The 19,692-nt window shown below is 39.4% G+C and overlaps 1 protein-coding gene across 1 annotated transcript in view; it reads left to right on the top strand.

Moving 5' to 3' along the window:
* Positions 1–17,533, top strand: part of LNP1 (leukemia NUP98 fusion partner 1) — a 46,081-nt gene extending 28,548 nt beyond the window's left edge. The window contains exons 3-4 of the mRNA XM_001093026.5: positions 12,894–13,181; positions 16,993–17,533. Coding sequence (XP_001093026.1) covers positions 12,894–13,181; positions 16,993–17,142 — 438 coding nt within the window. The 3' untranslated portion in view covers positions 17,143–17,533. The remainder of the gene's footprint in view (positions 1–12,893; positions 13,182–16,992) is intronic.
* The last annotated feature ends 2,159 nt before the right edge of the window (positions 17,534–19,692 follow it).

Here is a 19,692-nt window from a genome sequence, read left to right as displayed (position 1 = left end):
ATGATGGCTTCCAGCTTCATCTATGTCCCTGCGAAGGACATGATCTTATTCTTTTTATGGTTGCATAGTATTTCATGGTATATATGCACCACATTTTCTTTATCCACTCTATCAGTGATGGGCATTTGTGTTGGTCCCATGTCTTTGCTATTGTAAATAGTGCTGCAGCAAACATACGTGTGCATGTGTCTTTATAGTAGAATGATTTATATTCCTTTGGGTATATGCCCAGTAATGGGATTGCTGGATCAAATGGTATTTCTTGTTCTAGATCCTTGAGGAATCACCACACTGTCTTCCACAATGATTGAACTAATTTACATTCCCCCCAACAGTGTAAAAGCATTCCTATTTCTCCACAGCCTTGCCAGCATCTATTGTTTCTTGACTTTTTAATAATCGCTATTCTGACTGGTGTGAGATGGTGTCTCATTGTGGTTTTGATTTTGCATTTCTCTAATGATCAGTGATGTTGAGCTTTTTTCATATGTTTGTTTGGCCGCATTAGTGTCTTCTTTTGAGAAGTGTCTGTTCATATCCTTTGCCCACTTTTCGATGGGTTTGTTTGTTTGTTTCTTGTAAATTTGTTTAAGTTCATTGTAGATTCTGGATATTAGACTTTTGTTAGATGAGTAGATTGCAAACATTTTCCCCCATTCTGTAGGTTGTCTGTTCACTCTGATGATAGTTTCTTTTGCTGTGCAGAAGCTCTTTAGTTTAATTAGATTCCATTTGTCAATTTTGGCTTTTATTGCAATTGCTGTTGGTGTTTTCATCATGAAGTATTTGCCCACGCCTATGTCCTGAATGGTACTGCCTAGGTTTTCTTCTAGGGTTGTTATGGTTTTGGGATTTACATTTAAGTCTTTAATCCATCTTGAGTTAATTTTTGTAAAAGGTATAAGGAAGGGATCCAGTTTCAGTTTTCTGCATATGGCTGGCCAATTTTCCCAGCACCATTTATTAAATAGGGAATCCTTTCCCCATTGCTTGTTTCTGTCAGATTTGCCAAAGATCAGATGGTTATATAACTGTGGTCTTATTTCTGACTTCTTTATTCTGTTCCACTGCTCTATGTGTCTGTTTTGGTACCTGTTACCTGTTACCATGCTATTTTGGTTACTGCAGCCTTATAGTATAGTTCGAAGTCAGGTAGCATGATGCCTCCTTTTTTTTCTTCTTTTTTCTTTTTATTTTTTCTTTCTTTCTTTTTTTTTTTTTTTTTTTGAGACGGAGTCTCGCTCTGTCGCCCAGGCTGGAGTGCAGTGGCGCGATCTCGGCTCACTGCAAGCTCCGCCTCCCGGGTTCACGCCATTCTCCTGCCTCAGCCTCCCGAGTAGCTGGGACTACAGGCGCCCACAACCGCGCCCGGCTAATTTTTTGTATTTTTAGTAGAGACGGGGTTTCACCGTGGTCTCGATCTCCTGACCTTGTGATCCGCCCGCCTCGGCCTCCCAAAGTGCTGGGATTACAGGCGTGAGCCACCGCGCCCGGCTTTTTCTTTCTTTCTTCTTTTTTTTTTGAAATGAAGTCTCATTCTATTGCCCAGGCTGGAGTGCAGTGGTGAGATCTCGGCTCACTACAACCTCTGCCTCTGGGGTTCAAGCAATTGTCCCGCCTCAGCCTCCTGAGTAGCCAAGACTACAGGCATGTACCACCACACCTGGCTAATTTTTGCATTTTTAGTAGAGATGAAATTTCACCATGTTAGCCTGGCTGGTCTTGAACCCCTGACCTCAGGTGATCTGCCCGCCTTGGCCTCCCAAAGTGCTGAGATTACAGGTGTGAGCCACTGCACTCGGCTTTTTTTTTTTTTTTTTAAATAAAATTACCTTTCTCCATTGTATATTCTCTCTCCATGCTCTCACTTTAAAATGATGAAAGGTATTTGTAATTTTAGTTTTTATCGTTGATCTACTTTCAGTTGGCTACACTCTCATTCTTATAGTATCTCTCTACAGGGCAGGTGGGGCATGGCCCTCTTAGGGGAGTTCTCACAAACCTGGACACATACTATCAAGTGTCATGATTGGCAGTGGCTTCTTGTATTTCAGCTTATATTTGAATTTAATTTTCATAGGAGGCAATTCCTTAATCCAAGGAAATGAAACTAATGATAGAATTTCAGGTACCAGTGACAACTGTATAGGGAGCTTTTAGCATAATGTTCCGTGGACTTTTCTGTCTTCTTCTAGGTGCTAAGGTGGAGGAGTTGTAGAAAGGCAGCGGAGAGGAGTGGTCAGGAGCAAGTGCTCTGGAGCTGGCCTCCTGTGTCCTTCATTTACTAGCAGCATAACTCTGAGCAAGCTGCTTGAACTCTCTTTGCCTCCAGTTCCCTACATGTAAATGGGATTGGTGATCATAGTACAGATCTCATAAAGGTGCTATGAATATTCAATAAGTAATGTATATATATAGTGCTTTGGACAGTGCCTAGTACCTATTAACTTATTTATTAAAATAGTCAGTTTTTTTTTAATGCTAAATGTATACAGTGTATACATTTAGAAAAGGAGAGGGGACTTTATTTCCTGTAAAGCTTATAGCCTGCAAGGTGGCCATCCCACAGCCTGGGAAGCATAGCCTCCAGAAAGACTGGAGACAGACACTTCAGAGGAGGAGGGGTAAGGGGTAGGAGCTTTATGCTGAACAGGTTGGCTAAACATCCATATGCAACAGCTGATAGGAGGAGCTATGAATATTCTTGAAGGTGATCCTGACACAGTTCTGTGGACACAGGAATTTTGAACAAACATGCATGTAGCATGTATGACCCATGCTCACTTTGGGATGGAGACTTAACATTTAAATATATTACAATTAGGCCCTATTCCTGAAAAGATCTTCTCAGGGCAGGAAGGTGAGTGAGTGTGCAGCCCCCATAAACCGGCTAGGACCAGTCCATGGTTGGTAGTCTTGTCAGGAGAAAGTTATTGAAATCAGTCTCTTGTCCAATCAAAACTGTAGTAATGGCTGGTGGAACAAGAGAATCAGCTAGTCAGCATGTGATGGAGCTACAAATTGTTTTAATGCTGCATGTGTCAGAGCTGGTGCTTGTTTAGCTGCTAGAGGAAAGTAAAAACCTTGTGGCAGTCAGAACATGGTTTATTCTTTAAGTGTAGGGGTGCACGACTTAACCCTTGCCTAGCATGGCCTTAGGTTCTGTTTATAATTAGGTATCTTATTGCCACAAAGACTTTGTTCTGTCAGTGTTGTGATCTCTATTTTAACATTAATGCTGGTCAATTGTTGTGTCTAAACCATACATGACGGGGTACAACGAGGCGCATCTGAGCTCCTGTCCTGTCATGGCTCGGAACTAAGTTTTTAAGGTTTTTATGGAATCCCCTTGGCCAAGAGGGGGTCTGTTCAGTTGATGGGGGGCTTAGGATTTTATTTTTAGTTTACATACCTAATAAGATGCTTTCTCTCTTTCCATCTCCTCCCTCTGCACCTCCTCCTCCTCCTCTGTCAGAGGTGTTGACACTTGGAAATTTTTTTCCAGATGCCTTCAGTTAATTACTGCACAAAATTCTAGAGTTTTTCATTTTCCGTTTACTTCATTGTCTTTCATGTTTCTCTTTTATATTACAATGGGAAGATCATTGGTAATTTTATATTGAACACTGGCAGGTAGCATATGTTCTGTTATGGACTGAATGTTTGTGCTTCCCCTTGCCCATTCATATGTTGAAGCCCTAATCTCCAATGTGATGGTATTTGGAAATGGATCCTTTGAGAGATAATTAGGGTTAGATGAGTTCATGAGGGTGGGGTCCTGGCCTAATGGGATTATACCCTTATAAGAAGAGACATCAGAGAGCTTATTCTTCCTCTCTGTCTCCCAATGTGTGCATAAAAAAAAAAGCAGACATGTGAGGGTGCAGTGAGAAGGCAGACATCTGCAAGCCAGGAAGAGAGCCCTCACCAGGAACTGAATTAGCCAGAGCCTAGATCTGGGACTTCCTACCCTCCAGAACTGTGAGAAACAAATTTCTGTTGCATAAGCTACTCAGGTTATGGTATTTTGTTAATGGCAGCCCAAGGTGACTAATACATTTTCATAACAAGCATCATCACTAGAGAGTGGAGAGCTAGTAGGGAAAACATTATTATACATGACCTAATTTAATGTCATTTGGGGTTATGATCTCAGAGGCATATGGTTTAGATGGGCTTAGTTTGGCTACTGCAGCTTTGGGATGAGTAAGACAAGTCCTTGAATTTTGCTTTAGGAAAAGATTTCAAGTGCCTGAGGTGTGAAGTGTTATAAGCTCACAGGAGTTTCTTCTTATAGCTCTCCTCTAGCCACTGTATAACTTGTGATAGGGTGTTGATGACAGTTTTGCATTGATTTAATGTGTAATAGTGTGACCAAGCAGGGTCTGTTCATTTCCCTAATTAAACAAAGTTATTTTACTGATTAGTTTAAAACATTGTTTGACTTCCCTGAAGGATGTATAGTACATGGCTACTAAGCTTATCTTTATTATTTCTAAAAGAACTATCATTTTACCAGTTGAACATTTGAATGTTTTCCCTGATAGTGTTTCCATGTATAGCTAGTCTACTCATTTGTAGTCCTCTGGTTCTGATGATAGCATTAGACTACGTTATAAAATACTCCTCCTATAAAATTCTTTTAGATGAATTCCTAAAGACCTATAGATTATTATTACTAACTTTATAATAGAATTCTGTTTAAATTGGCACATGGTTAAAAGTCACATTTACAGGCAGTTTCACATGGAAATAGAATAAAGCTGTTGTTGTTGTTAAAGATAAAGGATTTAGTACTGCTAAGCCAGGAACCAGATGTCACATGCTTAGGCATGTCACTTTATCTCTCTAATAAAGTCACTAGTCACATAAGTCTTAGGCAAGACTTAGCCTCACTAAGATGCATTTTCCTCATCTGTAAAAGGGGAAGAATCACTCCTTGCAGACTTTATTCTGAAGTTAGCTATCAAGGACATGGCCCCAGAGTGCCAGGCACATACTGTGCACTGGGACTCAGTATGGGTCTTATTATCCCAGCACCTGGATCTTTCTCATTATGTCTCATTATGCTGTTAACCATTGACTACAGGGTTGGAGGGATAAAAATGAAGGGTGATTGCAATTAAAGCCAAAATAAATAACATCAAGTAGTTAAGCTCTTGAGGTGAATATATTACATAACCAATCTCCCTCTCCCCACCTTTCCTTTTAGGTTTATTGGCACTTAAAAACACACACACACACACACACACACTTTCTTTTTTTAGATCTGTTTTAGGCTCAAAGCAATATTGAGCAGAAGGTACAGAGTTTTCCATAGCCGTCATACTCCCAGATATGCATACCTCTCCCATGATTAACCTTCCTGACTAGAGCGGTACATTTGTTCCAGTTGATGAACCCACACTGACACATCATTATCACCCAGAGTCCATAGTTTACACGTTAGGATTCACTCTTGCTGTTGTACATTTTATGGGTTTGTACAAATGTATCATGGCACGCACCTACCATTATAGTGGCACACGGAATAGTTTCACTGTCCTAAAAACCAATTTCTTTTTAAATGAGAACCAATGACTTGGGGATAGAGAGTGCATGGGATTTTCTTTGATGGAGATCGTTGTTCTGGGACCACAGGGGAAAGAGTCATGCTGTTTGGAGCACTCTAATTAGGAGAGTCGGTGTACAGGGCAGTCATGTCCCTCAGTCAGTGCCTGCTGCAATGCGGTAGCCCAGGAGCCCAGGGTGAGCTCAGAGTGTGAGAAGATAGCAACCCAGGTTCTACAGCATGATTCACAAAGTAAGGGATAGATAGGTGAGGCTATTTTAAATTACCTTAGGAGGTCATATAAAATTCCAAAAATAGAACTCGCATAGCAAGTAAACATTTTTAAAGAGGAAGAGTTTCTCCATGTCCTAATTACAGTTCTCTTTTAGGCTCATGTTCCACAAAGTCATATGCCAAAGCAAAGAGACAAACTGGAAAACCTATCTGCTGTAAGGAGTTTTAAGTACACACTTTATGTTGTGATCAAACTCTTGCCATTCTTTTTAGGCTCCTTAACGGAAAAAGACATTTGTACAAACTTCCATTTCACTCCCAGTTGCAAAACTTTAATGTATTTTTTTTCCTGACAATATAATACATGCTACCCAGATATAACTGTGAAAAATACTTAAAAAAAAAAAAAAAAAAAAAGGAAAAGGAAGAAAACAATAGCACACCACAGAGAAAACCTTTGGTAAGAGTTTGATATGTTTTCACATTACCAATCATGGGATATTGCCCTACTTGAAATCCCTCAATGTCTCCTTATTCCAGCTCTCTTGGCTCCTGTTGGTCCACTGTGCTCCCCAGAACCACTATGCCAGCAAGCTTCTTCCATGGCAGTGGATCTGCCCATGTGGTGCTCATCTCCAGGCAGAAAGCAGTCCTTGTCCTCTAACCCTTGCTCATCCTTCAGCTTGTAGTTCAATCGTCACACATTCACAGAATTCTCTCTGGATCCTTCTTCCTTACCCCCCTAAGACCCACCCCAATATATATAGGTTTACCCCATTCTACCTTCTCATTGCACCTTGAACTCCCCTTTATAGCATTTATCCAAGGACACAGACACATGCCCTATTTGTTAAACATCTATCTCCTGTGCAGATGCAATCTCTAAGAGACTGTTTTGCTCCCCATCCTATCCACAGCACCTACTACCATGACTGACCTATTTAGTAAATGGACTAATATATACAGATTTATCTTAGGTATCTTAGCAGCTTTACACATCTTTAACCATATTTCTGATTATTTGAGAATAAGTTTCTAGGTATGCTGTTATGGCATAAGTTTCTAGGTATGCTATTCAGCAAAGTCTCAGGATACAAAATCTGTGTGCAAAAATCACAAGCATTGCTATACGCCATTAACAGACAGAGAGCCAAATCATGGGTGAACTCCCATTCACAATTGCTACAAAGAGAATAAAATACCTAGGAATCCAACTTACAAGGGATGTGAAGGACCTCTTCAAGGAGAACTACAAACCACTGCTCAATTAAATAAAAGAGGACACAAACAAATGGAAGAATATTCCATGCTCATGACTAGGAAGAATCAATATCGTGAAAATGGCCATACTGCTCAAAGTGATTTATAGATTCAATGCCATCCCCATCAAGTTACCAATAACTTTCTTCACAGAATTGGAAAAAACTACTTTAAAGCTCATATGGAACCAAAAAAGAGTCCGCATTGCCAAGACAATCCAAAACCAAAAGAACAAAGCTGGAGGCATCACGCTACCTGACTTCAGACTATACTACAAGGCTACAGTAACCAAATCAGCATGGTACGGGTACCAAAACAGATATATAGACCAATGGAACAGAACAGAGGCCTCAGAAACAACACCACACATCTGCAACCATCTGATCTTTGACAAACCTGACAAAAACAAGCAACAGGGAAAGGATTCCCTATTTAATAAATGGTGCTGGAAAAACTGGCTAGCTGCATGTAGAAAGCTGAAACTGGATCCCTTCCTTACACCTTATACAAAAATTAATTCAAGATGGATTAAAGACATAAATGTTAGACCTAAAACCATAAAAACTCTAGAAGAAAACCTAGGCAATACCATTCAGGACATAGGAATGGGAAAGGATTTCATGACTAAAACAGCAAAAGCAATGGCAACAAAAGCCAAAGTAGACAAATGGGATCTAATTAAACTAAAGAGCTTCCGCACAGCAAAAGAAACTACCATCAGAGTGAACAGGCAACCTACAGAATGGGAGAAAATTTTTGCAGTCTAGTCATCTGACAAAGGGCTATTACCCAGAATCTACAAATAACTCAAACAAATTTACAAGCAAAAAACAAACAACCCCATCAAAAAGTGGGCAAAGGATATGAACAGACACTTCGCTAAAGAAGACATCTGTGCAGCCAACAGACACATGAAAAAATGCTCATCATCACTGGTCATCAGAGAAATACAAATCAAAACCACAATGAGATACCATCTTGCGTCAGTTGGAATGGTGATCATTAAAAAGTCAGGAAACAACAGGTGCTGGAGAGGATGTGGGGAAATAGGAACACTTTTACACAGTTGGTGGGAGTGTAAATTAGTTCAGCCATTGTGGAAGACACTGTGGTGATTCCTCAAGGATCTAGAACTAGAAATACCATTTGACCCAGCAATCCCATTACTGGGCATATACCCGAAGGATTATAAATCATGCTACTATAAGACACATGCACACATATATTTATTGTATATATACCTGAAGGATTATAAATCATGCTACTATAAAGACACATGGACACATACATTTATTGTGGCAGTATTCACAATAGCAAAGACTTGGAACCAACTCAAATGTCCATCAATGATAGACTGGATTAAGAAAATGCAACACATATACACCATGGAATGCTATGCAGCCATAAAAAAGGATGAGTTTGTGTCCTTTGCAGGGACATAGATGAAGCTGGAAACCGTCATTCTCAGCAAACTATCACAAGGACAGAAAACCAAACACCGCATGCTCTCACTCATAGGTGGGAATTGAACAATGAGATCACTTGGACAGAGGGTGGGGAACATCACACACAGAGGCCTGATGGAGCATGGGGGCCTGGGGGAGGGATAGCATTAGGAGAAATACCTAATGTAAATGATGAGTTGATGGGTGCAACAAACCAACATGACACATGTATACCTATGTATCAAACCTACACATTGTGCACATGTACCCTAGAACTTAAAGTATAATTAAAATAAAATAAAATCCTTTTGTTATGTCTTACACAGACCATTCATGACATGCTTGGATTTTCTGGTTTGATCTGAGCATCCTTCTTTCTTAAACAATCAGTCATTTTACTCTAGGACTAAATTTGCCATACAAGAGTCTTTCTCCTATGAAATTATTTCTCTTCAAGCTTTCTTACAAAGAAACTCCCTCTTTATTTTTATAACTTTTTTTTTTACATCTCTCTTGTTTCCTGTTACCTTGTTTTATATATGACCTTTAAATAAGCTTTGAATTAGACAAAAATTGTTCTTCTCTTTTAAAATAACACACCTTTTCTTTAAGAAAGAACGTTTTCCTACAAATATATTTTTGTTGGAAAATACCCAAATAATGAAATATCTATTGTTTAATTTAACTTTAGATTCTAAATTATGACAGGTTTGTCTACAAGTATTTATCCCATTACATTTACCTAATCATTTTATTTTAATTGCTTACCTGGATTATTTATGAAAACTGTAATAATCATCATTTAAAGTTATGGAACCACCATTGTAAGATTATAGCTGAGACAGTGAAAAAGATTGAACTTCACTGACTCCATCTTGCTTTTAACCTCCTTTTAAGTTTGTCCTTGTTTATTCCTGGGCATAGGCTGAACTAACTTTGGGAGGAACTTAGTTTATAATTTAGCTTTGAAACAAAGACAATAACAGTCCTTTGCCAAAACAAACCTCACTGCCTGTGGACTAGACTGCCTAAAGTCACAAGATGAGAAGTTATGGTAATCTTACTAAATTCACAATGTAGCTGTTTTTATTAAACCAATATCATTGTCAAATTATTAAATATTACACAAGTAAAGATCATTCTGTTTTTGGCTGGGTTTATAGTTCTGTAACCCCTATGTCAAATTTTGTCACCTTATAGTATTTGGTAGGGATAAGCATAAAATTACTTGATTAATAAATGCAAACAAATATGTATGCTGGCAATTCTTAAAACATTTCTAGTATTATTTTACCAATAATTTTAAAGTTAGCTTACTTATTAAAGGTTTTACTTAAGTTACATAAAGTTGAAAACACATTTGACTAGTCTTTTCTTTTGTCCTGATAAAGTATTGATTCAAGTGCTTTTATTTTTCTTTAAACCAATTAATTAGAGCTCTTTTATATATTTTCAGTAGTGAAACTCTGTGTCCACAACACATAAATACATAGAGGTATTAGGGATGCTGAAAGAAGTACATCTTATAGATTCATAAAAACCGTTGTTTTTTTTTTCCTATCTTAGACATTCAGATTCTTGATAACCTGTTTCACAACCCTAGGCAGTTATCAGCTAAATAGCTTTAAGTTTACATATTAAAGGAAGCAACTCAGGTGAAAAATCTAGTAGCAAAACTTACATTGTAAGGTATGGAGAATAAAAGTCTGGTATGCTAGAGGAAGATTAACAATGGATGTCAAATAAAACATAAAATTATAAAAATCTATTATAGGATTGTATAAGGAGACTAATTTTATTTACATAGGGACTACCTATCTTTCAACTGGATGTCTGAGCTTTGGGCAGAGCCCACACTGAATCTTGGCTTTCCAAAAATGGAGAATTATCCTGAGGCTAGCCCATGTGATGTTTTTACAGTGCACTTAATTTTTTTTTTTCAATAAAGACATTTCTAAGTGTCTAAATACATTCTTCCCTACAAACCCAAGAGCATTCTCTGTTGCAGTAATTATTTTAGACAATAAATCAGGTGACAGAATACAAAAGCAAGCAGTTTAAAAGCTGAGACAAACTTGTCTGTTTACACTCTTGTGGTTCCATAAGGAAAAACAGGTTTCTCCCCCAAAGGGAGTCTGGCACCTTCTCTGTTTTCGTTAAAGAACCCTGGGCTATTATATACTGTTTTAGGTCTTTCATGCAGCAGAGGGTGCAAGAGAAAGGAGAGACAGCAGAAGTAAATGAAGAAAACAGGATTCAGTCAACCGTGAAGAAAAAAACTTCTGCTTAAAAAAGGACAAGGTCCTAGGAGACAAAACAAACAAACAAACATACAAAAAGAAAAACAAAAAAAACAACCAAAAACATGAAGGCCTTTTAAATACAAACACACACACATACACATATACACATACATCTTCAATGTTAGCTTTTAATTAAGCTTACTTTAATCATTGAGCTCTTTAAAAAAAAACTTTTTAAATCTTATTACCATATTTTAGCTAGGACAAATTACAATTATTTCAGAAGTACCAAGTATCAAACCAGAAAGGGCTTTATTTAAGAAACAAAACCCAGGCTGTCATGGTGGAAAAAAGAAGGCAGGACCTTAGTTATCAAACTGCAGTGTGGGGTGACAGCCATTGCTTTCAGTTTGGCCTGGATAGCAAAAAGATGGCCTTGTTATGTAAATAAAGACTCTTAAGTAGTCAAAGTAAAAAAATCTTTCCTTTTTTAATTTTTCCTTTTGCTGGCTGTTTTTCTCCCCCTACCATACCACTTTTTTGGTGGGAACATAGCCACTTCAGAGGCCTTATTCCCCATAGTTTTGGAAATTTCCTTTTGATTTGATCAAGTCAGGTAGAGTTGATCAAACCCAATGGGAAAAAGACTGAAACAATAACAAAAACAGAAACAACAATAAAAAAACAGTTAAACAAAACAAATGATGGCACAACTTATATGGTCACTGAGTGCTCTAATGACAAAGATAAATTAATGCCAGCTGGAACTGTGTATTAATTTTTTTTTTTTTTTTTTTGAGACGTAGTTTCGCACTTCTTGCCCAGGCTGGAGTGCAATAGCGCGATCTCAGCTCACTGCAACCTCTGCCTCCCGGGTTCAAGCTATTCTCCTGCCTCAGCCTTCCGGCTGGGACTATAGGCACACACCACCACGCCCAGCTAATCTTTTGCTATTTTTTAGTAGAGACAGGGTTTCACCATGTTGTCCAGGCTGGTCTCGAACCCCTGACTTCAGATGATCCCTCTGCCTTGGCCTCCCAAAGTGCTGGGATTACAGGCATGAGCCACTATGCCTGGCCTGGATGTCAATCTTAACTTTAGCCAAGACAAATGCTAATTCAGTTCCTTACCTAGGGATGGGTCTCAGGCTGTGGACTGCTCTCTACCATCCTAACAAGCAGGAAAAGAAAAAAGCAAACACCTCATCTTCCCTGTTGGAAGCAAGCTCAAACTCCATAAAAGTTACCTGCCTTCCATCATCATGGAAACAGGAAATCTTGCCTTCCTTGTTGGAAGCAAGTAAAACTAAACTCCAAAAAAAAAAAAAAATAAAAATAAAAATAAAAAAAGGAGAGAGAGAGAGAGGAGTTGTACAGCAAAATAAACTTTAGATCGAGACCAAATTTTGGGAGATCAGGGACTCTCTGGAGGGGGTGCTCTCAGACCTCAGCAAATTGTCCTATTGGTTTGAGCCATAGAGTTAGCTCATGCTGGTACCAAGCACCAATAGGAGATTTGTCAAAGGTCAAGGGCATCTCCGCTCAGAATCCCTTCATGGTTGCCAAAATGTGAACCCCCAAAATCTGAGGCAGGTCTCAGTTAATCTAGAAAGTTTATTTTGCTAAGGCTGAGGATTCATGCCCATGACACAGCCTCAGGAGGTCCTGACGACGTGTGCCGAAGGTGGTAAGAGCACAGTTTAGTTTTATACATTCAAGGAGACATGAGACATCAATCAACATATGCAAGATGAACATTGGTTCGATTTGAAAAGGCAGGACAACTCAAAGCAAAGGGTTTTGGGAAAACCCAAAGTGGGCAGGGGGCTTCCAGGTCATGGGTAGTTAAGAGACAAATGGTTGCATTCTTTTGAGTTTCGGATTAGCCTCTCCAAAGGAGGCAATCAGATATGCGTTTATCTCAGTGAGCAGAGGGGTGACTTTGAAAGAATAGGAGACAGGTTGGCCCTAAGCAGTTCCCAGCTTGACTTTTCCCTTTAGCTTAGTGATTTGGGGGCCCCAAGTTTTATTTTCCTTTCACAAAGAAAACATATCAATTCAACGTGAGATTCATTTAGTTAGTAGTTTATAAACATTCTGCCTCTGTGCTAACATTGCACAGTCCTTTTATATTGTAAATTTTTTCATTCTGTATTCTCAGCTTCCTGTGCTTCCCAGAATTCCATCATCTGACCGCCATCCTAGAAGGCATTCTCATGAGGACCAGGAATTCCGATGCCGATCATCTGACCGTCTTCCTAGAAGGCATTCTCATGAGGACCAAGAATTTCGATGCCGTAGCCACGTGCGGGATTACGGAGAATACTCAGAGGACGGGTCATTCAAGGAGCCACTGGAATCAAAAGGCAGATCCCATTCCAAAATTGAGAAATTTTCGGAGTCCTTTGAACGACAGCTGTGCTTTAGAACCAAACGTTCTGCCTCTTTGGTATGTAGCAGAGCTACTGAATATTTAAGCCACTTTAGAAAAGGAAACCCAAAGGTTTTGTCCTCTTTAACATTGAGGGGAACAAATGTAACTTCTTCATTTACAGCTTAGTAATAAGATCTTTGAAAAATGACATTCAGTTTAACACAACCCAGATTGAATTTTTGAAAATTATTATTTATAATTGAAGACATCTGGCATAGGAAGAGTTCCCGAAACATTTTTCTTACCAAAGTCTTCTAGTTTTTCTTTTTTTTTTTTTCGAGATAGGGTCTCACTCTGTTGCCCAGGCTGGAGTGCAGTGGCCTGATCATGGCTCACTGCAGCCTCGAATTCCTGGTCTCAAGTGTTCCTCCCACCTCAGCCTCTTGAGTAGCTGGGACTACAGGCATGTGCCACCATGACTGACGAAATTTTAAACTTTTTTTTTCTAGAGACAGGGTCTTGTTATGTTGCCCAGGCTGGTTTCAAACTTTTGGGCTCAAGCAGTGCTCCTGCCTCAGCCTCCCAAAGTGCTAGGATTCCAGGTGTGAGTCACCACACTCAGCCCCCTAGTTTCTTGAGCCTACTTTCATCAACCTTATTATAAATAATTGTAACTCATTCTCCTTTTACAATTTGGGGGAAAAAAACTGCCCCCGTGGCTTCTCTCCTTTCATATTTAATCCTCTAGCAAATAGTCCATGATGGTGTTTTGTTCTCCTATAGTTAAAAAACACAAGAACGACCAAACACTGTCTAGTAAGTATCCAGGAATAGGAGTGGGCTAGGTGCTCACGGTGACGTCATGGGAGTCTCAGTAAAGTAAAAGGAAGAGACAGACATGAAATGGGGGGAAGTATAGAAATATAGAAACTCCACTCATGATGCTAAACTTGATAAATAAAGTAATAAACTAAAGATCAAATAAAGTAATAAACTAAAGATCAATTAATGTTTCAACTCTGCAGCATGCTCACTGACTGGCCTTGAGCAAAATGCTTCTTTTTTGTAGGTCTTTGGTTTTTTGTTTCATTTTGCAAAACCGGAATAATAATGGGTTGCTGCCGTGTAGTAGACAAAACAAATAACTGAACCTAAGCGTAATGACTCCTGGTTCTGGAGCTAGACTCTGAGTCCACTGGTGAAGATACTTGAGTGCTTTGTGTTTCATTGTCCATCTGAGCACGGTGCTGTCTATCTAGCAGATTAACTGTTGAGACTCACTGTGCATCTTTGCCTTACAGGTGACACCTTACTTTTGCTCAGAGTGACCCTGTATCCATATGGTTTCCCTTCTGTAGGCTGCTTTCTCCACCTGATCAGAAGAGGAACAAGGAAGGGAGAATAGTGGACAGCTGTCGTTTTACTGTATCTAAACCTTATTATTAAGAATTCTTATAATCCCAGCACTTTGGAAGGTTGAGGCCAGGAATTTGAGACCAGCCTGGGCAACATAGTGAAATCCTGTCTCTATGAAAATTAAAAAAAAAAACAAAACTGCCAGCCATGGTGGCCTGTACCTGTATTCCTGACTGCTTGGGAGGCTGAGATGGGAGGATCCCTTGTGCCCAAGTTTGAGACTGCAGTCAGCTGTGATTGGAGCCATTGTACTCCAGCCTAGGCAACAGAGCAAGACTCTCAAGGAAAAAAAAAAAAAGAATTGCTGTTTTGCTTTTTTAAAAAAATACTGTTTGTTTTCATATTGTCTCAGGCTTAGAGAAATGTTGCAAGAATAGGACAAAGAATTCCCATACACCCTTCACCTAGATTACCTCCAAATGTTAACATGTCCATATTTGCCTGCACTATCTCTCCTCTTCCCATCTCCAAACACAGGCACAAGAACTTTCTCTGACATAAACACAATACAATAATTAAACTCAGGAAATTAATACTGATATAACACTATTATCTCTAATTCATAAACCTTATTTATATTTTTTGCCAGTTGTCCCAATAATATTCTTTATAGTGAAATTTGAAATCATGTGTTGCTTCTGATGTTCATGTTCCTGTGGTCTATTTTACCCTGGAGCACTTTCTCAGTCTTTCCTTGTCTTTCATGACATTAGCTAATATTATTATTATAATCCCTAGAAGTGTATAAAGTCATTTTGCTTAAAAAGATCCTCATCGTATTATCTCTAAAATATAAAATATGCTTGTTGCATTCATTTTCCACGTTCTTCCTTTTGAGTTCCAAGATACTTAGGGAAGCATTTTCTACTTTTTAAAATCGAAACTCTTTTTCATGGTTATATATAATAACTAGAAACCTGTTAGGAATTTATAAAATTTTTAAAATTTGCACATTATATAACTAATTTTAATTTAAATATTTTATTTTATATCAGTTTTTAAAGAGTACTTTATAAAATCTTAATGCAAAATTAGAAATTCAGAACATATACAGATACACTTCAACTTTTCCCTATTTGATAATCTACACGCTTTCCTAAGGCTAACTACATTAAAAAGTGTTATTTTTCAGCAAATTTAAAAATGATTTATATCGTCTTTTGTTTGGGGACCAAATATATACTAATACCTAGATTTAAATTTTACATAGTTTGACATCAAAAAGAACCAGAAACTGTTTCTGTGTCCTGATCATGACCAACAATGTTAAATTCTTTCATTTTGATATTTAAAAATTCAGTCGGCTTATTTTGATAATTTTCACATTTAGCATCTAAGTGGTGTGATAAAATGTATTTCCGAGCGTTATTTACAAGCATTTCTCAGATGGTCTTTAATCATCACTGTATTTTCTCTTTCTTATACCATTTTGGTAAGAGACCTTAATGACTGCATTAACACTGTAGAGTGGCTGACACCACTGTGTTAAACAGATAGATGCCTCAATAACTCTCAGCCAGCACGGCTGAGCACGCATGACCTTGCTCATGTGACCGCCACTCACCACTGCTTAACTTCACCTGATAAACACTAAGGGGTTTCCCAACATTTCTAGTTTGAATAGGAGAGGAGTAATGGTTTTGCTTGTTTATTTTTTAAAATAGAAGCATAAATAGATACCGTGGCCACATTTATTAATGCCATCATTTTGATAATTCCTTGAAAGGCACCCTCTGGCCATACAAACTAAAGAAGCAACCCCCCACCCTCCAGTAGGTCCCTATCACTCTGTTTACAGTTATCATTGCACTTATCACTGTGGATTATTTTTTCACTTCCTTTTAGGCTTATTGATGACTGTCTGTATCCCTCCACCTAGGTGTAATATCTAGGAAGTAGGTCTATTTAGTGTTATATCTCCTGATCCGACAACAACAGTATATGTTCAATTAATCAGTGAATAATGTGGAATCCTGGGGACACATGTTGGGGGTTGTTAATCTGGTTGGGTGTCATTCCTTAACACTTCATCTTCCCATAGTCCTCACATTAAAATTTAGTGAAAACTCTACTATTAATATAATTTAAGGGACTGAACACAGAGCGCTAAGAATCATTCCATGTGTGATCTCACTTGACACTTTCCTTTTCAAAAAGCACCAGGGGATTGTTAATTTCATCATGCCATGAAATCATGCCCCTCAGTATGTTCAGAGACAAAGAGTCACAGGTGTGTGTGGGTTGTACTTCCTTCCCAGACCATCTGCTGATGCCCAATCCCCTCTATTCTTTTCTTTGTGACCAAAACCTTTAGCAACATCCTTAGGTTTATGCTAATGTATTTCTGGAAACCAAGAGGTGGAAGTCTGCTAAACCATCAGGGCTTTCTCTGTGTCTGATTATTAAGAGAAATGTGGAGTGTTGTCAGCTGTTTGTGCATTTTTACCTGTTTCTGCTCTTTCCCTTTCAGGGACCTGAAAGCAGAAAGGAGAGAAATGAAAGAGAATGCCTGAGGATGGAGATAAAATCCCGAAAGAAAGTAGAGGAAGAAAGGAGCTCTAGGAAAGAAGAACATGGAGAAGCACACATGGCTCCCCTGTTTGAAAAAGGGCCTGAATAATACTCTGCTTCCGCCTCATGACATCAGATGCTAGTTTTGGTTTTTTTCTTTGAGCCCTAATTCACCATTTCAGGATGTGGACGGGGGCGGGGTTGGGGGTAAAAACAGCTATAAAAAGCAACTGCAGATGCTGAGTGACTGCAGTGGGCAGGGTAGGTAGCTGCTCCAAGATGACTTGCATCATACCCCAATTACTGCTGGCATCTTAGTTGAGAGTATATTCTGCCTGGTTGCCTTTTTATGGGAATAAAGAGAATAAAAGGTATTTTAATAGAATAAAGAAAAATTTGAAAACGTAATACAAGGTATTTAAAGAGCCACCCACGTAGCTTTACCAACCCTTCTTACACATCAACTCACAAATCATCTTAAATAAAAGTCATTGGTATGACTCTTGAGTTTACTTTCTTGTCAGAAGTAATTATGTAAGTATGTCTAATGGCCATCATTTAAGGAGAACTGGTAATTAACCTGCCAAGTACTATGCTGGATGCTTTAATGCATTATGTAAAATAAGCTTCACTACTCTGAGGTGGGACCTTGTATTAGTCAGGATTCTCCAGAGAGAAAGAACCAATAGGATAGAGATAAAGATAGATAGATAGATGGATAGATATATAGATAGAGAGATGATAGATAGAGATAGAGGTAGAGATAAATAGGAATAGAGATATATGAGAGGGGATTTATTAGGGGAATTGGCTTACATGATTATGGAGGCAGAGAAATCCCAACATAAACTGTCTCCAAGCTGGAGAACCAAGGAAGCCAGTAGTGTGGCTCAGTTCAAGTTCAAAAGCCTCAGAACCGGGGAAGCCAGTAGGGTGGCTTAGTCCAAGTTTGAAAGCCTCAGAACCAGGGAAGCTGATGATACCACTTTCAGTCCTAGGTTGAAGGTAGGGTAGGGGAGAGTCACTGGTGCAAGTCCCTGACTCCAAAGGCCACACAGAACCTGTAGTTCTAATATCCAAGGCAGGAAAAAAGGGCATCCTAGCTTTGAGGGAGAGAGAGGAGAGAGAGAGAGAGACAATTCTCCTTTCCTCTGCCTTTTTTGTCTATCCAGGTCTTCAACCAATTGGATGGTGCCTGCCCACATTGGGTGAGGAGGATCTTCCTTTATTCAGTCCACTGATTCAAATGCCCATCTTTTCCAGAATCACTTTAACAGACATATCTGTGCAGAAAGAAATAGTGCTTTGCCAGCTGTCTGGGTGCCCCTTAATCAAGTCAAGCTGGCACCTAACATTAACCATCATAGACCTATTTTTTTCTTCACTTTCTAGATGAGGAAACAAATTTTAGAGAGTTCTGTAGCTTGCTGGCAGAGTTAGGTGGCAGAGTTAGGGCCAGAGACGAGTTCATTCTGATGCCAGAGCTTATGGTTCTCACGTGAGGCAGGATGTTCATTTTCCTCTAGTAGCAGGTTCTGAGACAGTCTCTGTGTGATGTGCATGTGAATGAGTGGATGTGAGCAAGAACAGCAGGAGTGGGGTAGGTTGCAGTTTTGATTACTTGGGTGAAGACTGATTCTCTGAGGTCAGATTTATGCACTGGGTTTTAACTTTGTGGAACCATACTCTATGAGTAATTGTTTTCCCCTGAAAGCAAAGATACTGGAGTTCTCTAATGCTCTCTCTGTTTATTCCTCATCTGTCTTAGACCTTCAAATGCCCAAGGGCAGCTACATACTCCATTTTGTGAAGAGGAAAATCCCCCAAAAGTACTACTCATAACTAATCTGTAATTGATTGCTTGTGCAAGCACTGACTTTGACTTAGTAGAAATAAAAAGGAAAAGGGGTGTGTTAGTTCGTTCTCATACTGCTATGAAGAACTGCCCAAGACTGGGTAACTTATAAAGAAAAGAGGTTTGACTCACAGTTCTGCATGGCTGGGAAGGCCTCAGAAAACTTACAATCATGACAGAAGGTGAAGGGGAAGCAAAGACCTTTCTTCACATGGTATTAGGAAAGAGAGAGCTAGCAGGAACAGGAAAAACTGCCTTATAAAACCATCAGATTGCAAGAGAACTCATTATCATAAGAACAGCTCCAACCCCACATTTCCCTTCTGCACTGCCCTAGCAGAGGTTCTCCATGAGGGCTTCACCCCTACAGCACACCTCTGCCTGCACATCCAGGTGTTTCCATACATCTTCTGAAATCTAGGCAGAGGTTCCCAAATCTCAATTCTTGTCTTCTGTGCACCCGCAGTACCAATCCCACATGGAAGCTGCCCAGAGTTGGGGCTTGCACCTTCTGAAGCAACAGCCTGAGCTGTACCTTGGTCCCTTTTAGCCACGACTGGAGCGGCCGGGACACAGGGCACCGAATCCAAGGCTGCACACATCAGGGGAGCCCTGGACCTGGCCCAGGAAACCATTTTTCCCTCCTAGGCCTCTGGGTCTGTGATGGGAGGGTCTGCTGTGAAAGTCTCTGACATGCCTTGGAGACGTTTTCCCCATCGTCTTGGTAATTAACATTCTGTTCCTTGTTACTTTTGCAAATTTCTCTAGCCAACTTGAATTTCTCCCCAGGAAATGGATTTTTCT

This window comes from Macaca mulatta, chromosome 2 (assembly GCF_049350105.2).
Source record: "Macaca mulatta isolate MMU2019108-1 chromosome 2, T2T-MMU8v2.0, whole genome shotgun sequence".
Lineage (NCBI taxonomy): Eukaryota > Metazoa > Chordata > Mammalia > Primates > Cercopithecidae > Macaca > Macaca mulatta.
Note: the sequence above shows the minus strand (reverse complement) of the source record. Positions and strands in the feature narration are given on the sequence as shown.